This window comes from Engystomops pustulosus, chromosome 4, assembly GCF_040894005.1.
Source record: "Engystomops pustulosus chromosome 4, aEngPut4.maternal, whole genome shotgun sequence".
Taxonomy (NCBI): domain Eukaryota; kingdom Metazoa; phylum Chordata; class Amphibia; order Anura; family Leptodactylidae; genus Engystomops; species Engystomops pustulosus.
Window position 1 is genome coordinate 64,687,788 of NC_092414.1, and position 21,870 is coordinate 64,709,657.

Here is a 21,870-nt window from a genome sequence, read left to right on the forward strand (position 1 = left end):
ATAAATGGCCTCAACTCCTGTGTATATGTTTAATAAATGTAAGGAGTTTGGCTGCTCCTCCGGCATAGGTAACATTTACCTGGTGTATATTTAAGTAACCACCATCACATAAAGCCATGTCACTGTCCAAAATCAAGGCTTGGGGAATGGATAGATATTGTGCTTTTCTTATTTCAAGCCTAAAATTGAAGTGGTACCTTGGTGTGGTTATAATGTATTATATATGCACCAGGCTGGGATGTGCCCTGGGGCACCCACCACTTTATTCATGAGGAGGCCCCCACCACAAATTGTCTGACCGTGGACCATGGAACTGGCGTGGCTATTAGGACTTGCAGTCAGTACTACTGCCACTGTGCCAGCTAGGCTAACATTTAAGTAGGAGAAAGTTTAGAATATTAACCCCTTACCAACATGTGAAGTACTACAAGGTCACATGCCGGATGCGGGGGTATGTAGAGGGCTCATGAGCTGAACCGCTTCATACAAGGTGCATAATGCAGCAAACACCCACCACAAATAATGCAGCAAACACCTGCAGTCGGTGCTGGAACCAATTGCGGGTGTTAACCCTTTGAATGCCTTCAGCATAGCTGACGGAGGAATTTAAATCCTCATAATCAGGGAGCAACGATTGGTTGCCATGAAGCCTCGGGCAGTCTGCTTTTAACCTATTCAATACAATGTGCGATTAGCACATTGTATTGAATGAGGAGAAAACTCTCTAGATACTGCCATATTGTAGTGTGAGAGTATATGGTAGGATCAATCCTTTTTAGGATATACATAAATCTGGGGGGGGCTTTTAATAACTTTTAAAATGCAGATGTAGCACTGGCCAACATGACTTTAGATGCATTAAAGCATTTCCTTATGACACCAAATGGACAATTCCCTGTATTAGTTAAATGGGTTTTCCCATGAAACAAGTTAGGCCCTATTCACTGTGGGGATCTCAGTGATGCTGAGCAAGGGGTCTGATGGGGTCCGATGTCTATTCACAGGGACCCCCACTGATCAGCAAGGTGGAGGCTAACTTGTTTCTTGGGAAGCCCCCTTTGCACACTGAGTTATGAGGTGTGGTTAACGTGTGAGGCCAGTCGTGTTATCCATTGCAACATCAGTAAACAACCCTTTAAAGTAGTATTATAGGATATTTTCCTTCAACATGTATCCTTATAATAGGTGATTAAAGGGGTTTTCCAGGGTTAACCAAAAATGTACTTACCCTTCTCCAGTTTCTGGTTGCTGGTTTCTGAGCCAGTGTTTAGAGATGGACCGATGGCTTCTTCACATCACAGGCTGTCAAAAGCACATCCCTTTACACTGTAACTGGTATATGTGACATTACAGGGCTTTAAACAGTGCTGTATCTACTATAAGGAGAGTTGAGCCTTTGGCCTCAGGGTGGCATTGTGCGATAAATCAGAAGTGGCCAAATGAGCTAAGTCCTACTAATTTAGGTATTTTGCACTTTTTAGCTTCTATATCTTATGCTTTCTTACATGTCTGTGCCTCTTCCTTGAAAGCCTGTTAATGTTCTAAACCTGTGTAAAGCTGTAGTAGGTGTCCATGGAATGGTTCCTACTACCCATTGAAGGATCTGTTATATTAGGAATAATGGGGCTTATTTACTAAAGGTCCGTGGACCGCATTTCCGTCAGACTTCCCAACACGTGGGGATTGCACGACTGTGACAGCTATTTAGCAGGGCATTGTGTCGCACACGATCAGATTTTGGCGCAGCTGCACTTGATTTCATGCATCAGAAATAGGGGGCGAGCCGTTGGACAATCCGACTGATTCGGATGTATCGGGAAGAAGATGGTGAACTCCATCGGACCTGAGCGGGGAAGCGACACATGCAGGATGTCGGGCGTACAATCTTAGTGAATCGCGGCACAGTGCATTCGGGTTGGACAATGCACTTCGGGTGAACTTTGTTGGCTGGATAAGTAAATGTGCCCCAATATTACCAATAAAATATCACTTTTCTTTTGCTGTCATCAATCTTTTTCCTCCACAAATGTTAAAACACATGCATCCAATATCTGATTTGTTTCCATTCAATTCTCATTTAACTCAATCAGTTGTAGTACTATATAGAACTCTTTCCTATCGCATAATTTATGAAGCTCTTATCCTTCCATTCTATAAGTCTAACCAGTGCATCACCACTTCCAAGAACCTTTCATTTCAATAATTAATCATTGTTTTGTAGACTTCAGAGACTTTCCCAACTTTTTGAATTAATGCGTCTCAACTTGTTGTTCTTATAAATATTAAATCATACACTTACTCTGTATCTGCTCCTGATATAATATATTATTTATTAAATTGTATGCTTATATTTTATGATTAAGTCAAAAAAGATGCAAAACGATGTGAAAGCAAGGAAAAAATGAATTTGTATCTGTAAGATATAAAGAAGGTACATCCTGTCGGCAATGAGAATAGGAACACCTAGGTGTCAATTTATTCAGAGGTTTCCAAGAAGAATAACAGAGATTTACAAGTTTGTTCCAAAAGATCATTGATTGTAGTAGCTGCAAAAACTTTAGTACCTGTAGTATCTCTTAAACATTATTCAATTATATAACAGATATCTGTAAAGTAGGCGGGAATCTGGTGGGTAGTGGTGCTACCCTGGATCTCCACTAGTCACGATACAGACTTTTAATGCTGATTACTTTTTTTTTATCATTTCCACAAAAATATTAACAAATCGCACATCACCTAAACTGATAACACCACCACTGATAACACCACCACCTCCAGCCCTCTCTCATACTAGAAGCTTACTCAGTGACTACAGTAATGATCAGACACAGGCAGAAGTGGCATCTACCAACGTCCATCGAGTCAAGAACTTCAGGTTGACTTCTCCCGACAGTGACAATCGCTGCATTTCTACTTGGATGTCTTTAGCTACGTACGGTACAATTCCACACAACGCCCCTAAACATACAAGTTACTTATAGTGACCACACAACTGACCACACTGTGCCCAACTACATATGTATCATATAATCCCCATTCCACCGGGTTCTGTCCCACTTGGTGTCTGTATGTTTTCGGATGTGGATAGAGAGTGTTGCCACAGGACTGAAGGATAAGGCCTTCATTGAATCCATATTCTAAAGACAATAATACAATTCCAACATTATAATAAAGGCAACATTTATATTGATCTTCTTCAATCAACATATTATTGTATTATTAAATATCCATATTGAAAAACATAAAATTAAGAAATTATGGTATATGTTCTGAAATCTGTAGGCAAGGTAATTATTTGGTAGAATGTTGTTATAGTTACTATAGCTGTGAATTATTTCTTATGTGACTGTATATGGGTATGTGAATGCAATAGTTGAGGGGGCACTGTTATAAAAAATAGACATTGGGGTGCCGCTGAATACATCACACCCCACACCAGCATACTCCACCACCTACTGGATCCCCTTCTTGCCTCTTCATTCCCCCCTTGTGTTGGAGATGATATGAAAGGGGAAATTATTACAATTGCTGGCGGTTTGCTAGTAATGGGGATTATTTCAGGGCTTTTATGACAGTTTTCTGGCATAAAAGCCCTGATAAATGTCCCCCATTATGTCTGTCAGAAGCCATAACATGTATCAGTGTATAATAAGACATAGCAGTTAAATGATTACATCTAGATCTCATACTACAATATTATGCCATGGAAGACTGCATCTAGAGATCAGGAGTAATTATTTATACTGCTTCTTCAATTAGTCAGTCTAGCGTAGGGCTAACACGATCATCCCCATGTTAACTGGAAACGAAAAGCTGCCACGGTTTATTTTTCCATCACCTGAACAGAACATATAAGCTTCCTGCAGTTTTAAGTCAAGAAACTTGACCACTCAAATTGAATTCATATATTGATCAGGATATTCTTTTATAATGAACTGCGGATGTATTCTTCCTTACAACTGATCTATATCCATTAAGGGTTCTTGTGTTCCAGGAAATATTTTTAACTAGTGGATTCGAATTTGGCGATTACAGGCAGTCCTCGAGTTACATACATGATAGGTTTTTTAGGTTTGTGTTTAAGTTGAATTAATATGTAAATTGGAACAGACATATTTTATAATTGTAGATCCAGACGAAACATTTTTTTTCAAAGAAAAAGTAGAAAACACGAACAGAGGACGGTGCCTCGGGTGATAACGTCGGGCGATGTGAATAAAAGAAATGCAAATAGGGTGCTCACCTTTTTTGCAATAATCTATTGCATGTAACCATATGGTTAGGGTAATCCGGGTGGTGTCCTTCAATGTGGAACCGTTGGTCAGGTATTAGCTTGATTGCCTCTGAATCGACGCTCTCTGCTGCATCTTTGGTGTTACTAACTTCTTACGTCCATTATTTGAAAAAGGGTCATGAGTGACCCGGAAATAAGACATTTTTAACTTTTTTATACATTCTAGAGAATAAAATGATGTATATAAATCTATTCAGGAGTGTTTTTCTAATTTACTCCATTTCCATATCAATTTGGTATAGCGCCCCGTTAGAGCCCCATTTTTTCTCCTTTCCTCTCGTTTTTAACCCCTTAACGCTGAAGCCACTTTTCACCTTCCTGACACGGCCTATTTTTTCAAATCTGTCCTGTGTCACTATAAGTGGTTATAACTAGAGATGAGCGAACATACTCGTCCGAGCTTGATGCTCGATCGAGCATTAGCGTACTCGTAACTGCTCGTTGCTCGGAGTATTTCGCCCGCTCGAGAAAATGGCAGCTCCCGCCGTTTTGCTTTTTGGCGGCCAGAAACAGAGCCAATCACAAGCCAGGAGACTCTGCACTCCACCCAGCATGACGTGGTACCCTTACACGTAGATAGCAGTGGTTGGCTGGCCAGATCAGGTGACCCTGGGATAGACTAGCCGCTGCCCGCGCTGCTCGGATCATTCTCTGTCTGGATGCCGCTAGGGAGAGAGCTGCTGCTGCTCAGGGAAAGCGGTAGGGTGTTCTATTAGCTTACTGTTAGGCAGGAGTGATTCTTAAAGAACCCAACAGCCCTTCTTAGGGCTACAATAACGTTATAATTTTTTTTTTTTTTTATTTGCAGCTAGTACCATATTGTGAGGAATTAGCAGGGGGACTTGCTACCGTTGTGTTTAGCTCTTAGTGACACACATATCCACCTCAAACACCAAAGTGGGAAAATTTATTAGGGGTTTGAGTAGAATTAGGCACAGTCTGCCAGTTTCTTTTTATTTTACGTTTATTTTTTTCATAACTCAGCGTCATCTCATCTGGCATAGTAGTGTGCTGTTATACTTGGCTAGAAAATAGCCATAGGAGAATACAAACGTCTTAATTACGCCTGCAGTAGCGTTATATATATTTGATTTCTGGTTGATCTGCTGGTGGCTGTACTTGCTGCAGTGCATCTACTATCAAATTGGGAGCAATTTGGAGTCAGACTTGCGACCACTGTGTTTTAGTGACGCACATATCCATCGCAAAGACCGAAGTGGGAAAATTTATTAGGGCCCGGGGTTGTATTTCAATTAGGCACAGTCTGCCAGTTTCTTTTTATTTTACGTTTATTTTTTTCATAACTCAGCGTCATCTCATCTGGCATAGTAGTGTGCTGTTATACTTGGCTAGAAAATAGCCATAGGAGAATACAAACGTCTTAATTACGCCTACAGTAGCGTTATATATATTTGATTTCTGGTTGATCTGCTGGTGGCTGTACTTGCTGCAGTGCATCTACTATCAAATTGGGAGCAATTTGGAGTCAGACTTGCGACCACTGTGTTTTAGTGACGCACATATCCATCGCAAAGACCGAAGTGGGAAAATTTATTAGGGCCCGGGGTTGTATTTCAATTAGGCACAGTCTGCCAGTTTCTTTTTATTTTACGTTTATTTTTTTCATAACTCAGCGTCATCTCATCTGGCATAGTAGTGTGCTGTAATACTTGGCTAGAAAATAGCCATAGGAGAATACAAACGTCTTAATTACGCCTACAGTAGCGTTATATATATTTGATTTCTGGTTGATCTGCTGGTGGCTGTACTTGCTGCAGTGCATCTACTATCAAATTGGGAGCAATTTGGAGTCAGACTTGCGACCACTGTGTTTTAGTGACGCACATATCCATCGCAAAGACCGAAGTGGGAAAATTTATTAGGGCCCGGGGTTGTATTTCAACTAGGCACAGTCTGCCATTTCCTTTTTTATTTTACGTTTATTTTTTTCATAACTCAGCGTCATCTCATCTGGCATAGTAGTGTGCTGTAATACTTGGCTAGAAAATAGCCATAGCAATAGGATAGCATCGTTTGGTTTTAAAAACTAAAAAACACAAAAAAAAAAAAAAAAAAAAGTTAAAAAAAAAATACAAGTTATAACTCTCATTTTCAAAATGTTTAACCCGAGGGCTAGGGGTAGAGGACGAGGGCGGGGACGTGGGCGTCCAACTACTGCAGGGGTCAGAGGCCGTGGTCCTGGGCGGGGTGAGACACCACCTGCTTATGAGGGAGCAGGGGAACGCCGCAGAGCTACACTCCCTAGGTTCATGTCTGAAGTTACTGGGACTCGTGGTAGAGCACTGTTGAGGCCAGAACAGTGCGAACAGGTGATGTCGTGGATTGCCGACAATGCTTCGAGCAATTTGTCCACCAGTCAGTCTTCCACGCAGTCCACCCATGTCACCGAAATCGGCACTCCTCCAGCTCCTGCACCTCAGCCTCCTCCCCCCCAGTCTGCCCCCTCCCAGCAAAATTTGCCATTTGAACCGGCATACTCTGAGGAACTGTTTTCTGGACCCTTCCCACAGTCACAAACCACTTGTCCGGTTGCTGATGAGCAATTTTCTGATGCCCAGGTTTTCCACCAGTCGCAGTCTGTGGGTGATGATGACCTTGTTGACGTAGTGGAAGAAGTGTGTAAAGAGGTGTCCGACGATGAGGAGACACGGTTGTCAGACAGTGGGGAAGTTGTTGTCAGGGCAGGAAGTCCGAGGGGGGAGCAGACTGAGGGATCGGAGGATGATGAGGTGACAGACCCAAGCTGGGTTGAGAGGCCGGGTGAACACAGTGCTTCTGAGACGGAGGAGAGTCCTCGACCAGAACAGGTTGGAAGAGGCAGTGGTGGGGCCAGACGGAGAGGCAGGGCCAGAGCTGGTGCATCAGCGCCAAATGTGTCAACTAGTGAAGCTCCCGTGGCGAGGGCTCCTGCGGCGAGGGCTAGATTTTCAGAAGTCTGGAGGTTCTTTAAGGAAACACCGGATGACCGACGGACTGTGGTGTGCCACATTTGCCAAACCAGGATCAGCAGGGGTTCCACCACTACTAGCTTAACTACCACCAGTATGCGCAGGCATATGAATGCTAAACACCCCACTCAGTGGCAACAAGCGCGTTCACCTCCGGCCGTGCACACCACTGCTCCTTCCCCTGTGTCAGCTGATAGTCAGCCCCCTGCCCAGGACCCTGCCACAAAAACCCCATCGTCACCTCCACGATCCTCCACAGCATCCACCAGCGTTCAGCTCTCCATACCCCAGACGCTGGAGCGGAAACGCAAATATAGTGCAACCCACCCGCACGCCCAAGCCCTTAATGTGCACATTTCCAGATTGCTAAGCCTGGAGATGCTGCCCTATAGGCTAGTAGAGACCGAGGCCTTTCGCAGCCTCATGGCGGCGGCCGCCCCTCGGTATTCGGTCCCCAGCCACCACTACTTTTCCCGATGTGCCGTCCCAGCCCTGCACCAGCACGTGTCAGACAACATAATCCGTGCCCTGACCAACGCCGTTTCTGACAAGGTCCACCTGACCACGGACACGTGGACGAGTGCTGCCGGGCAGGGCCACTATATATCTCTGACGGCACATTGGGTTAACTTGGTGGAGGCTGGGACCGAGTGTGACCCTGCGGCTGGTCATATACTGCCGACGCCGAGGATTGCGGGGCCTACCTCGGTCCAGGTGTTTGAGGCCTACTATGCCTCCTCCTCCTCCCACCCCTCCTCCACCTCCTCCTCCGAACGACCATCCGTGGGCATGGCGCCATCAGTCGGTAGCTCTAGGCACAGCAGCAGTGCCGTCGCTAAGCGACAGCAGGCGGTGCTCAAACTGCTGAGCCTAGGCGATAAAAGGCACACCGCCCAAGAACTATTACAGGGCATCACGGCGCAGACTGATCTGTGGCTGGCACCGCTGAACCTGAAGCCAGGCATGGTTGTGTGTGACAACGGCCGTAACCTGGTGGCGGCTCTGCAACTCGGCAGACTGACACATGTGCCATGCCTGGCCCATGTGTTAAATCTGATAGTTCAGCGTTTCCTCAAGACATACCCCAATCTGTCTGATTTGCTCACGAAGGTGCGCCGCATCTGTGCGCATTTCAGGAAGTCCAGCACAGATGCTGCCACTCTCAGGGCAGCGCAGCGCCGCCTCCAACTGCCCGCTCACCGACTGTTGTGCGACGTGCCCACGAGGTGGAATTCAACACTGACCATGTTATCCAGAGTTTACCAGCAGCGCCGAGCGATTGTAGACTGCCAGATGTCAACTTCCACCAGAACTGGTAGTCAGGTCAGTCAGCTTCCTCAAGTCTACAATGAGGAGTGGACGTGGATGTCTGATATCTGTCAGGTGCTGAGTAACTTTGAGGAGTCAACACAGATGGTCAGTGGCGATGCCGCCATCATCAGCCTCACCATCCCGCTGCTTGGCCTGTTGAAAAACTCTCTGGTCAGCATGAAGTCGGAAGCTTTGCGCTCCTCACAAGAGACAGGGGAAGAAGATTCCCTTGTTGATAGCCAAAGCACCCTTAGGTCTGTTTCTCAGCGCATATCGGAGGAGGTGGAGGTGGAGGAGGATGAGGAGGAAGAGGAGGAGAATGTTGGCGAGACACAAGAGGGGACCATTGTTGAGTCCTACACTGTTGAGCGTGTATGGGCAGAAGAAGAGGAGTTGGAGGAGTTGGAGGAGGAGGAAATGGACAGTCAGGCCAGTGAGGGGAGTGAATTCTTACGCGTTGGTACTCTGCCGCATATGGCAGATTTCATGCTAGGCTGCCTATCCCGTGACCCTCGCGTTCAAAGAATTTATTCCAGCACCGATTACTGGGTGTTCACTCTCCTGGACCCACGGTACAAGCAAAATCTTTCCACTCTCATCCCTGGAGAGGAAAGGAGTGTGAGAATGCATGAATACCAGCAGGCCCTGGTGCACAAGCTGAAACAGTATTTCCCTTCTGACAGCGCTAGCGGCAGAGTGCGTAGTTCTGCGGGACAAGTAGCGAGGGAGAGTAGGCGAGCAGGCAGCTTGTCCAGCACTGGCAAGGGTACGCTTTACAAGGCTTTTGCCAGCTTTATGTCACCCCAGCAAGACACTGTCACCTGTCCCCAGTCTCGGCAGAGTAGGGCTGATCTTTACAGAAAGATGGTGAGGGAGTACGTAGCTGACCATACCATCGTCCTAAATGATCACACAGCTCCCTACAACTACTGGGTTTCAAAGCTGGACATGTGGCACGAACTGGCGCTCTACGCCTTGGAGGTTCTTGCCTGCCCTGCCGCTAGCGTCTTGTCAGAGCGGGTTTTCAGTGCAGCTGGTGGCATCATCACCGATAAGCGTACACGCCTGTCGACTGACAGCGCTGACAGGCTGACGCTTATCAAGATGAATAAAGCATGGATTTCTCCTAATTTCAAATCTCCAGCAGGTGAAGGAAGCTCAACCTGAATAATTTATCCACTCCTCCTCCTCCTCATTTTCCTCCTTCTCCTCCTCTTTCTACAGTAAAGCAGAGGAAACTGGCTGTTTTTTGACAGGGCCCACTGGCTCTAGGTATAGTACTTTATGCATTTAATTTTTCTGGAGGGCCACCGACACGGTCCTCTGTTTTAAACAATTTTTGGGAGTGCCACATACAGGCACTCAATCTATTCAATTTTTCTGGAGGGCCACCTTTCCGGTCCTCTGTTTTAAACAATTTTTTGGGACTGCCACATACAGGCACTCAATCTATTCCATTTTTCTGGAGGGCCATCTACCTGCTCCTCTGGTTTAAAAACTTTTTTGGACTGCCACATACAGGCACTCAATCTATTCCATTTTTCTGGAGGGCCACCTACCTGCTCCTCTGGTTTAAAAACTTTTTTGGACTGCCACATACAGGCACTCAATCTATTCCATTTTTCTGGAGGGCCACCTACCTGCTCCTCTGGTTTGAAAACTTTTTTGGACTGCCACATACAGGCACTCAATCTATTCCATTTTTCTGGAGGGCCACCTACCTGCTCCTCTGGTTTGAAAAATTTTTTGGACTGCCACATACAGGCACTCAATCTATTCCATTTTTCTGGAGGGCCACCTACCTGCTCCTCTGGTTTGAAAAATTTTTTGGACTGCCACATACAGGCACTATCCAAATTGAATTGTCTCCATAGCAGCCTCCACACGTTGTCTCCATTGCTACCTCCAAAAGTCGTCCATATAGCTGCCTCCATACATCGTCCCTTTATCAAACGAGGTTTGTCAGGCCGAAATTTGGGTTGTTTTCATGGATTCCACATCAAAGTTGTTAACTTTGTCGCCACCCTGCTGTGTTATCCACAAAATACACTGGCAAACTTTTACCATTTACGGATATTATTTCAGCGCTTCTTGCGCATCTGTTTACATTCCCCTCACCCGCCATATCCTAAACTTATAAGAACGCTACTACACTTGATCTTATACAAAAGGTTCTTAGAAGTGCTGTTTGGGGAGTAGCCTAGAGACAGGGGCTTGGATTGGCGAAAGCTCGCCTAGCAGCGGAGCGCCAGCTCCATGCGCATCATGCGCTTCTTGCGCATCTGTTTACATTCCCCTCACCCGCCATATCCTAAACTTATAAGAACGCTACTACACTTGATCTTATACAAAAGGTTCTTAGAAGTGCTGTTTGGGGAGTAGCCTAGAGACAGGGGCTTGGATTGGCGAAAGCTCGCCTAGCAGCGGAGCGCCAGTTCCATGCGCATCATGCGCTTCTTGCGCATCTGTTTACATTCCCCTCACCCGCCATATTCCAAACTTATAAGAACGCTACTACACTTAACTTGGTGCAGGCTGGGACCGAGTCTAACCCTGGGGCTGGTCATATACTGCCGACGCAGAGGATTGCGGGGCCTACCTCGGTCCAGGTCTCAAAGGCCTACTATACCTCCAAATCCTGCCACCCCTCCTCCACCTCCTCCTCCTCCGAATTACCATCCGTGGGCATGGCGCCATCAGTCGGTAGCTCTAGGCACAGCAGCAGTGCCGTTGCTAAGCGACAGCAGGCGGTGCTCAAACTGCTGAGCCTAGGTGATAAAAGGCACACCGCCCAAGAGCTATTGCAGGGCATTCCACATCAAACTTGTTAACTTTGTCGCCACCCTGCTGTGTAAGCCACAAAATATACTGGAAAACTTTTTTCATTTACGGATATTATTTCAGCGCTTCTTGCGCAGATGTTTACATTCCCCTCACCCGCCATATCCCAAACTTATAAGAACGCTACTACACTTGATCTTATCCGAAAGGTTCTTAGAAGTGCTGTTTGGGGAGTAGCCTAGAGACAGGGGCTTGGATTGGCGAAAGCTCGCCTGGCAGCGGAGCGCCAGCTCCATGCCAAGAACCAACTAACATAGTTTTAACTGCAGTACCTTTAATCTACTACTAGTTCACTGCCTCCATACATCGTCCCCTTATCAAACGAGCTGTGTCAGGCAGAATTTTGGATTGTTTTCATGGCTTCCATGTTAACTTTGTCGCCACCCTGCTGTGTAATCCACAAAATATACTGGCAAACTTTTATCATGTACCAATATTATTTGAGCGCTTCTTGCTCACCTTCTTTGGTTCCTCTCTGCTACCCATTGGTTTGAAGCCTGAGTCCATTTAGGGTATGTCGCCATGCCACTCTCTAGCCTTCCGCTGCTGCCGCTGCCTCTGCATGCCGTCCCCTATAGTGTCAGGGTCAATTATTGGATGTTTTAGATGCTATCTAGCTTCATTTTGTCACTCTGTCATGGCCATGCTGTTGCCCATAATTTTGGCATAATGGTGCGATTAAGCAGCCTCAGAGGCATCCATGCATGCTGCCCCTGCTGTTTCCTGTCCATTTCCGTGGTGTTTCCATCCTTTTCTGAGGTTCCCAGGTGTTTGGCCAAGCTTCCCTGTGCAGAGCCTTGGTCCCCTTGAAAAATGCTCGAGTCTCCCATTGACTTCAATGGGGCTCGTTACTCGAAACGAGCACTCGAGCATCGGGAAAAGTTCGTCTCGAATAACGAGTACCCGAGCATTTTAGTGCTCGCTCATCTCTAGTTATAACTTCGGAATGCTTTAACATATGCAAGTGATTTTGAAATAGTTTTCTCGTGACACATTGTACTTCATGTTAGTGGAAAAATTTTGGTGGTATGTTTTGCATTTATTTATGAGAAAAGCAGATATTTGGTGAAAATTTGGAAAAATTCTTGATTTTCGAACTTCAAAATGTTCTACTTTTTCCATACATAGTCATAACCGCAAAAATACTTAATAACTAACATTCACCGAATGTCTTCTTTATGCCTCCATGGTTTTTTATGCATACTCTTATTTTTGTAGGATGTTATGGGGCTTTGAATGTTAGGTGCGATTTTTCACATTTTCATAAAAAACGCAAAATCCTGCTATTGAGGGACGTGCTCTGGTTTCAAATCACTTTGAGAGGCCTAAATAAAAGTAATACCCCATAAATTACCCCATTATAGAAACTACACCCCTCAACGTACGTAAAACAACTTTTATGAAGTTTGTTAACCCTTTAATTGTTTTATAGGGGATAAAACAAAATCGGATGCAATTTTGAAAGTTACATTTTTTGGGCTAAATGAATGTGTCCTTCAAAAAATGTACAAATTATCAGTGGATAAAATACCAAAACGCTCCACAAAATTTCATACCCAATCCCTCCCGTGTATAACAATACTCCATATGTAGTGGTAACCTGCTGTATGGGCACACGCCAGGACATCAAAGAGAAGCTGTGCCATTCAGAACAGATTATGCATTGTCACTTTTTATTGGCTATACAATCTTTATTTTTTCGGCGGTAAGCGCCGCGGGGGGGTCCGATTCCCTGTTAAATGCCCCTGACACGCCGCGGTCAGCGTGACCGCGGCATGTTAGGGGTTAACACCCGCGATCGGAGAAATCTCCGAACGCGGGTGTTATAGGCAGGTGTCGGCTATAACATATAGCCGACACCCGCAGCTTCTGGCCCCGGCTCCGTTCAGGAGCCGGGGCCAGAAGTTTGACGCAATAGTACTGCATTTCGCGGGAACGCACCTCCCGCCATGCAGTACTAGTACGTCAAATGTCGGGAAGGGGTTAAAACAGGATTATGATTAAGGATTACACCACCTTACAGCTGATTATTGCTGCCTGTGACTAAAGTAAAGCATCCAGAGAGCCATAGGCCATATGGCCAGAGGTCATAGGGGGAAGAGAGGTCTGTCTGTAACTAGGGGTTGACTCTAAATCGGGGACGACCTGTACCTCTATACAATGCAAACTGAGGGGATAAGAAACTATAAGCATAGCTATGCTTAACATGAAAGACAACTTCCAATATATTCCACCTTGAAAAGGTATTAACTGATTTCTTCACTTTTCTACTGGAGAATTTCACATGATGGAATCCTAATTCTTCCCATAAAAGTGAATAAGTTATATAATTTATGCTAAAAGTTTTTCACTACTCCTGAGTTGGGGTACACCCATTACTGTTCCTGGTCTTTGTTTTAATAAATGGTTTAAGATGAGGAAATAGACATTGCATACTTCTACTTAAATGCATTGCTTTTGTTATTTGATATCACATCCAGGTGAATTTTTTTACGTTGTCCTTAAGTTTCATTCAAAAACAAAATATTCCTACCTTTTTGTGAGTAGTAGATGAATCTATATATCTTCTGTTATTTTTTTGTGGATAATGCTACTTCAGTTGGAGTTTTTCACTTTCTCATTTCTAAGTGATTTTATAGTGCACTATTTTAACTTCCTGAAATCTCGGAAATTACATTGTAATTAATTGTAACTGTTCTCTAAGTGCTTTCCATTATGTTGCTTTATGCATTCAGAAAATAGATGGATATAAGGCTTCTTTTCCTGCAAAAACAGCTATTTCTCTGCAGGTATACACATGTAAATGTGATGTATAAAGGCTTTAAAATGCAAGAAATTCCAAAGAAGTGGTATCTATAAATTTCAATCAAGCAGGGGTTTTATTGTTCTAGTAGCTGTGAAAATGCTATATTGCTTTCCAGCACACAGCAGAACACAACCATACTGCAAAATTGCAAAATTGAATTTGATTGGAGCTGACTTCCTGAAGCAGGGGGCACTTTTACTATAAAATGGCTGACTTTATAAGTTTAATCCGTTAGCCCCTTTCTGATACTATTCAAATGTTAAATAACTTAAAGTTAGACTAGACAGTCCTAAGTCAGACACTGTAATTTATCTGGTGACGTTTTAGACTTTCTAGTATAACTTTATACCATTTTTACGTTGGCTTACCACCCAACAGAAAGTGTGGCAACATTTTGGAAATTTTTTAGTGTCCCATGTTCAGTTGCAAACTTTTTCCAAGGAGTCAGTATTGTGAATCCGGCCCAGTATGTCCTTGTAAAACCGCCATTCATTGCATTGTGACTTCCAGCTTTTTTACTTTTTACCTCTCTATACATGTACTGCACAGCTGTACGGTGAATACAGCCCACCAACATGTATGCATATGCATGGATTGACAGGTAGAACACTGCAATGTCTCCCATTTTGAATCCAATCTTGTCCCACAAAAATGCAATAAAAAGTGATCACAAAAACATATCTACTCCAAAATATCACTGATGAAAATAACATTTTGTGCCACAAAAAACAAGCTCCATAGACGAAAATAAACCAAAATAACCAAAGAATAAAGGTAATGTAGGCTATCAATTATCAATAAGGCATTGTCTCCCCAAAATAGCCTGTCTCAAAATTGCATTTCATCATGCACAATTAAGCGCTTGCATGACCTTATAAACAGTAAAACAAAAAAGTACAAAGTGCACCAGTGCAAAACCTTACAAGAAAACACATCCACTAGGTCAAAACTGGCTGTTTAAGTGAAAAACATAGTATTCAAAATGTACCACTAACAATAAAAAATGTGTCACAAGAAAACATTACGTAAAATTACTTTGGTAGGTTCAAAAGTGTAAGTGTTCACAAGTTTTTATCATATAAAGTGGCCCATATCAGTGGCACACATTGTTAAAAGAAATCTACCATCAAAATGAAGTATGATAAACCAGGGACCCTTACACATAGATCCAGGCACTGTGACTGTAACCATTATGCTAATGACCCAAAAAGGCTATTGGGGGTGTTCCAAGAACACTTTACTTAGTACTGCAGATTTTCAGGCTGTTACAATGAGCAGAGCAGGTCTCCCCTCCCCCTGCACTTTATGCTGTTGCTAGATTACACAGACAGAGGGAGAAGGTAAAGAGGATGAGACATGTTCAGCTCACTGTAACAGCCTGTGAATCTGCTGAATCTGCAGAATTGAGAGGCTCTTTTAACGCCCCCAGAGCTCTTTGGGCTCATTAGCATAATATTAAAGGTTAATTTTTATAAGGAACAATGCCATGGATAACAAATATAAGAAGATTACCACAGTTGTAAAGTTAATATTAGAGAGATACTCCAGGATAACATCTCTTAGGTGAGCTTCAAACATTTCTCCCTTAAGAGCTTAAACTTGCTGACATTTTGTGAATATTGCCAATGCATTTGCCAGTCCTGTGTCATTATTAAAACCTTAAATATTAATTATAAGGGTCTGTCTGTCACTGTACTCAATTCTTTTACAACACGGGGGTGTGTGCCATCTGGACCTGATCATTTGCCTGTTTTAATATATTTTTTTAACTAGTTCAGCACACATTTCTGGATTTTCCGCTGTTCAATGGAACATTTAGTTGCTTATTGTTACTCATTATTTGATATTTTATTTTCCTATAAATACAAAATGGAGAAATAGTAGATAGTGAATCAGAAAATGCAAGAATTTTCACATTGAACGTACAGATCATGTAAAGCTCTTAAATATATATTTTTTTCCAGTAATATACTCTTTATTGTAGAGATGGGTGGACCCAAACTTACAGGTTTCGGTGCGGTCCGCAAGACCCGGACATATTACAGGATTGGCTGCTGAACAGCCAATCCAGCAAATGAATGCCATGCCATGAAGTTACAATCAGGGGGAGGCCAATCACAGCCATGGCTAGTTGTTTAGGAACATCAATATGCTGGATTGGCTGTTCAGCAGCCAATCTGGCAATGTGTACAGATCACATGGTGCACACCAGAATGCAAAGTTCTGCTTATCTCTACTTAGCTGTCCATCTTGTATTCCTTGTTTTTAGCCATCTGTGTGATAGACGAATGGTTGAAGTCTGTTGTGACTCATACGACAGTTCCAATCAGGAAACCCTCTCTACGGTCTGTGGCCACAAAGCTAAACAGTGGATGCCTTCACGAGACAAGCCACCAACATACATGTCTATTAGGGCTTATTCACACGGCCGTCTGCAGGGACGGACAGACGTAACCATAGATGGCAATAACGGCACGGCAGGGATACGGGGGACACCGATCAGGGCCGCACACCGCAAAAAGATAGAGCATTCTTTATTTTTCGGCGATTGTGCGGGCGTGAGCTGCTGTTTTCTATGGAGGGAGGAGGGGCCACCGCGGGCAAGACTACCCAACAGTAATGGTAGTATGAAAGGATAATGTGAATCCCCAAAGCATCATTGTAAACCTTACCACTATACAGGGTTTAGGATGTTCTATGAGCACATAAGATACTGTAATGTGTGATTCGATACAGACCTTCTCTCTTCAATATTCCTGTATTTTAGTATAATGCTAAAAAAACAAGAGCACAGTTGTGACCTTTTATGAGGTTACAAGATTATCTACTTTAAAAAAAAGTACAATTGTATTTGTACATTCTCCAAACAGCATGAGCTGCAGAAAGTACAATAAATTACAAGTTTATTTTATTATCATTAAACTTGAAATGCTCCTTAATAACCCCCTAACATTGTTTTGTTTTCCGCAGTATATTATTTTTCCTTGTATTTGCCACGTTTTATGGTACATAAGCAGCTTGTTTTCTACCGTGTGGTGTAATATAATAAAAATGTTGGTATTTGCTATGTGAAATTGGATTTTTTTTAACATAATGGATTAACTGAGAATAATGAATCATTTCGTTTTATTGTGTAACTGCAGTAGAAAAGACTTTAAAAATCGCTATAATGCAGCATTAAACTCTGTTAATCTGCAAAGTACTTTCCGGTACACTGCAAGCTAATTGCTTCTATACAATGTGACAGACTATCAAATGATCTGAGGCTGTGTGCAATGAAATTACTCACCTGTTGTCCTCACAGTTCATTTTTTCTGCTATCTAAAAAAACCATGCATGCTTCTGTAAGAGGCAGATATATTATTTGGGTATTATTTATAACCCAGAAGCCAAATGAACCCTTCCACTGCATTTAGTCTCTGGAGTTTCCATCAGTGCGTGCCACTTAGTGGATTGATGTCATGACGTTATGGTTGCCAGGGGCTGTTGTTATCATAAAATGTTATAGAGATATAGGACCATGATCTAATGAGGAGATATTTACCTTTTAAAATTTACCTTTTTTCATTTTATATTTATTTTAACCTCTTATCACCGACACTAGTTTTCAGCTCAATAACCAGACTCCATTTTTCGAATCTGACATGTCTTACGATAATTGGTTAGAACTTCGGAACGCTTTAACATATCCAGGTGATTTTGAGACTGTTTTCCCGTGACACATTGGGGGTCATTTACTAAGGGCCCGATTCGCGTTTTCCCGACGTGTTACCCGAATATTTCCGATTTGCACCGATTTTCCCTGTATTGCCCCGGGATTTTGGCGCACGCGATCGGATTGTGGCGCATCGGCACTGGCATGCACGCGACGGAAATCCGGGGGCGTGGCCGAACGAAAACCCGATGGATTCGGAAAAACCGACGCATTTTTTAAAAAAAAGTATCGCAGAACTTGCACTTACCTTCACCAGGAATAGGCCGGTGTACTTCAGGGCATTGCAGCGGGCCTCGGGGAACTTCAGTGCAGCAGCGCCACCTGGTGGACGTCGGAGGAACTACCTTAGTGAATCCTGGCCGCACCCGAATCCACCGCAGAGAACGCCCCGCTGGATCGTGAATGGACCGGGTAAGTAAATCTGCTCCATTGTACTTTATGTTAGTTGTAAAATTTAAGGGATAAGTTTTGCGTTTCATTCTGAAAAAAATTTTAAATTTGGCAAAAGTGTGTAAAATTTTCTCATTTTCAAAGTTTAAAATGTTCTGCTTTCCAGACAGGATATAAAACTACCCCAAAAGCTTGATAATTAACATTAAAAGAATGTCTGTTTTATGTTGGGATGATATTTTATGTGTCGTCTCATTTTTCTAGGATGTTATGAGGTGCAGAACTTTAGGTGCAATTTTTCAAATTTTTATGAAAATCGCCAAAACTCACATTTTTAGGGAAAACTCAGCTTTCAAGTGACTTTGAAAGGCCTAAATAATAGTAAAACCCCATAAATTACCCCACTTTAGAAACTTCACCCCTCAATGTATGTAAAACAACTTCTATTAAGTCTATTAACAGTGTTTCACATGGGTTTAAACAATATGAACCTGCGATTTAGAAACTTTAGAATTTTTTTGGAAAATACATTAATTAAGGCCAAAACTGACAGTTTCATAATGAATAAAATGATGAAACGCTCTGCAAAGTTTGAAGCCCAATTTCTCCCGAGTGTATCGACACCCCATATATGGTGGTAAGCTTTTGTACTGGCGCAAGGCCGGGCATAGAATAGACCCCGGGGCAGTGGCAGGAGAGATCGGATCCCCTGGGAAGCTCACCGGGGGGGTCCGATCCACGGGAGACATACTTACATACCGTGGTCATGCTTGACCGCGGCGTGTTAGGGGTTAAACATGATCTGAAAGGTGTTCAGCTGCTTGACAACATACTGGTGGTGTTTTATTAGGTCAAATTCTGCTGAAAAGTTCCCTTTAAACTTCCAGTCGTAGAGGGGTTGATCGTTTTATTTCATGTTTTTTGTAATGTGTGTAACTGTGAGGGGCAGGATACTAGGTAATTTACTATTATACATCTATAAAAAGTTCTGCACTGCTTTCTTGATATGTAAAGTGAAGCCTCCTTTATTTTACCTAATCAGCCAGACATTCCTGTCCATAAAATGGCTGCATATGGTGGGTCATGTGATCTCTATCTGTCCATGAACAATCACCCTGCTCATAAGGGCGATTTATCCTGGACAGATAGAGATTGTGCCATTTATTTACACATAACAAAGAACATGAGGTAAAGTGACCAACCCCTTTAAAACTGGGAGTACAAAATAAATGTAAAATGAAAAAAGGTAAGTTTGCGCTGCAAGGTATGAAAAGGAACAAATAGTTCTTTCTAGTGTTGTCATTTAATATTCCATACCATGTACTTGGAAGCTAACAGTACAAAAGCAGTGAAATTGCAGAATAAAGCACAATTGCTCCATTTTCTTAGAGGATCTATTTTTAAGATTTCACTGTGCAGTACAAATGACAGATCCACTTTATTTTTTTGGCTATTATAATCATGGAGATACCAAATTTAAATAGGTTTTTAAAATGTGTTTTATGCAAAAAAAAATTTGTGGAGTCGCCATATTTTGACAGACCACTATTTTATACTTCAGTGTACAGAGCTGGGTAAGTTGGAAGTTTTTCCAGGACTAGCTGACGTTTTGATGGATACCATTTGGGGTATAATATGACCTACTGATCACTTTTCAAAAGTTTTCCGTTACAGCATTCACAGAATGGGATAATAATTTTATATTTTAATAGATTAGACATTTTGAAACGTGCCTACTTGACATATTGAAGGGCCACAGGTCATTTTGCCCACGGTACTTAAAAGGAACATGGTAGCAGAAATTGACCACTACCATGTTGTCAGGTGTATAACACCTTTCTGATCAAGTTTCTCTCATGATCCAATGTGCGGGCATCATCCAGAAGATCAACTTTGAAATGAGATGTAAATTGGTTGTACATAATGGAGATGGAGAGGTGGAGAGTTTAGCACTGAAGTACATTTTTCTCCACTTCAGAATAACCTCATCTCTGCAAAACACAGCCCTACATCATGGGACATAACTAACCAGCTCTGCTGAGGCTAGGAGAGCTTGACTAAAGCCAGGCTCATATTTGCCACTAGGCACCGGGGGCGCGGTGTCTAGGTTGGTCCACGTGTGTGGGGGGGCCAGTTGGTACCCACTCAACAGCCTGCCCCCTAGCAGGGGTGGGGGGTTGCGTGTTGTTGGAGTAGATGCCAGGTGAGATGGGAATCTCCCACCCAGTTAATGAGCAGGGGAGCTGAGAGCTCCTGTGCTCTGCTGCTTTCTATCAATCACACAGACCGCAAGTCTCTGTGATTGCATCTATAGCGCAGGCAACATGTGATGACATCAGCCTGCGCTTGGTCAAAGGACTATGACCGAAACGTACCCAGTGCACATGCCTCTGCTGCTACTATGAAGAAATGCCAGGGAGAGACAGGAGCAAGGTAAGGATTTTAATTTTTATTTATTGGATAGTGTGGGGCAGCACTGTCTACTTGTGGCTACTTGGGGAAAGCATTGGCTGCTGGGGCATGTAGGTATACTATGACTACTTGGGGGCAGACTTTGACTACTTGAATGCAGACTGAATACTTGGGGCAGCAGTGACTACTGGGGAATGGGGCAGACTCTGATTACTTGGGGGCAGACTGTGACTACCTGCGGAAACAGTGGCTACTGGGGTATGGAAGCAGCTGTTTTCCAAAACTTGGGGGGCAGCACTGTCTCCTGGGACTTTGGGGCAGCTCTGGGACTACCTGGAGGGAGCACTGACTACTGGGGCATGGGGGCAGCACTGTGAATGCTTGGGGACATCACTGGCTAGTGGTTCATGGGGGCAGCACTGTGACTACTTGGGACAGCACTGGCTACTGGGGAATGGGACAGTCTGGGACTATTTGGGGGCAGCACTGGCTACTGGGGCATGGAAGCATCACTGGCTACTTGGGCATGAGGGCAGCAATGTTACTATTTGGGTAAGCACTGTGACTACTTGGCAGCAGCACTAGCTACTGGGGCATGGGGAAGCACTATGACAACTTGGGGGTAGCACCGAGGCTACTGGGGCCAGCCCTGTGACTACTGGGGACAGCCCTGTGGCTACTAATCTCTGGAGCGTAAGTGGTAACTTGGAGGTAGCCCTGTGACTACTAGCTACAGGAGCATTATTGGCTACTGGGGGCAGCCTTGTGATTACTTGGGAGCAGCCGTGTGACTATATGGGGGCAGCACTGGCTAGGGATGTGACTATTGCCACTGTACGGGCATAATTGTGATCTCTAGGAGAACAACAGAACACTATTAAATTTGTCATACGAAGGTAGAGAAGATGATGCTAAATATATCTAAGGAACCTTCCCTTTTGTGTTTCTAAATCTTTAGAGCCGAGTTCTGAAGGGAAGAAGCTGACCTATTCTCCAGATAGAAGAGGAGAATTCCCCCGACCAGAGACGGCATGTGTGAGTTGCCGGATTTACAGTAAGTGTTGGTATTACACATTAGCTCACAATTCTGCACTTGATACACAACATTGAGCTTGATTTTGTTTGTTTTTTA

At 43.6% G+C, this 21,870-nt stretch overlaps 1 protein-coding gene across 2 annotated transcripts in view; it reads left to right on the forward strand.

The window, feature by feature from the left end:
• Positions 1-21,870, forward strand: part of KCTD16 (potassium channel tetramerization domain containing 16) — a 175,930-nt gene that overhangs the window by 129,758 nt on the left and 24,302 nt on the right. Inside the window, exon 3 of one of the 2 annotated variants that reach the window (XM_072146129.1) lies at positions 21,697-21,792. The exons of the other annotated variant lie outside the window; for it this stretch is intronic. Within the exon in view, the coding sequence (XP_072002230.1) occupies positions 21,697-21,792 (96 nt within the window). The remainder of the gene's footprint in view (positions 1-21,696; positions 21,793-21,870) is intronic. 2 annotated transcript variants of the gene reach the window in all.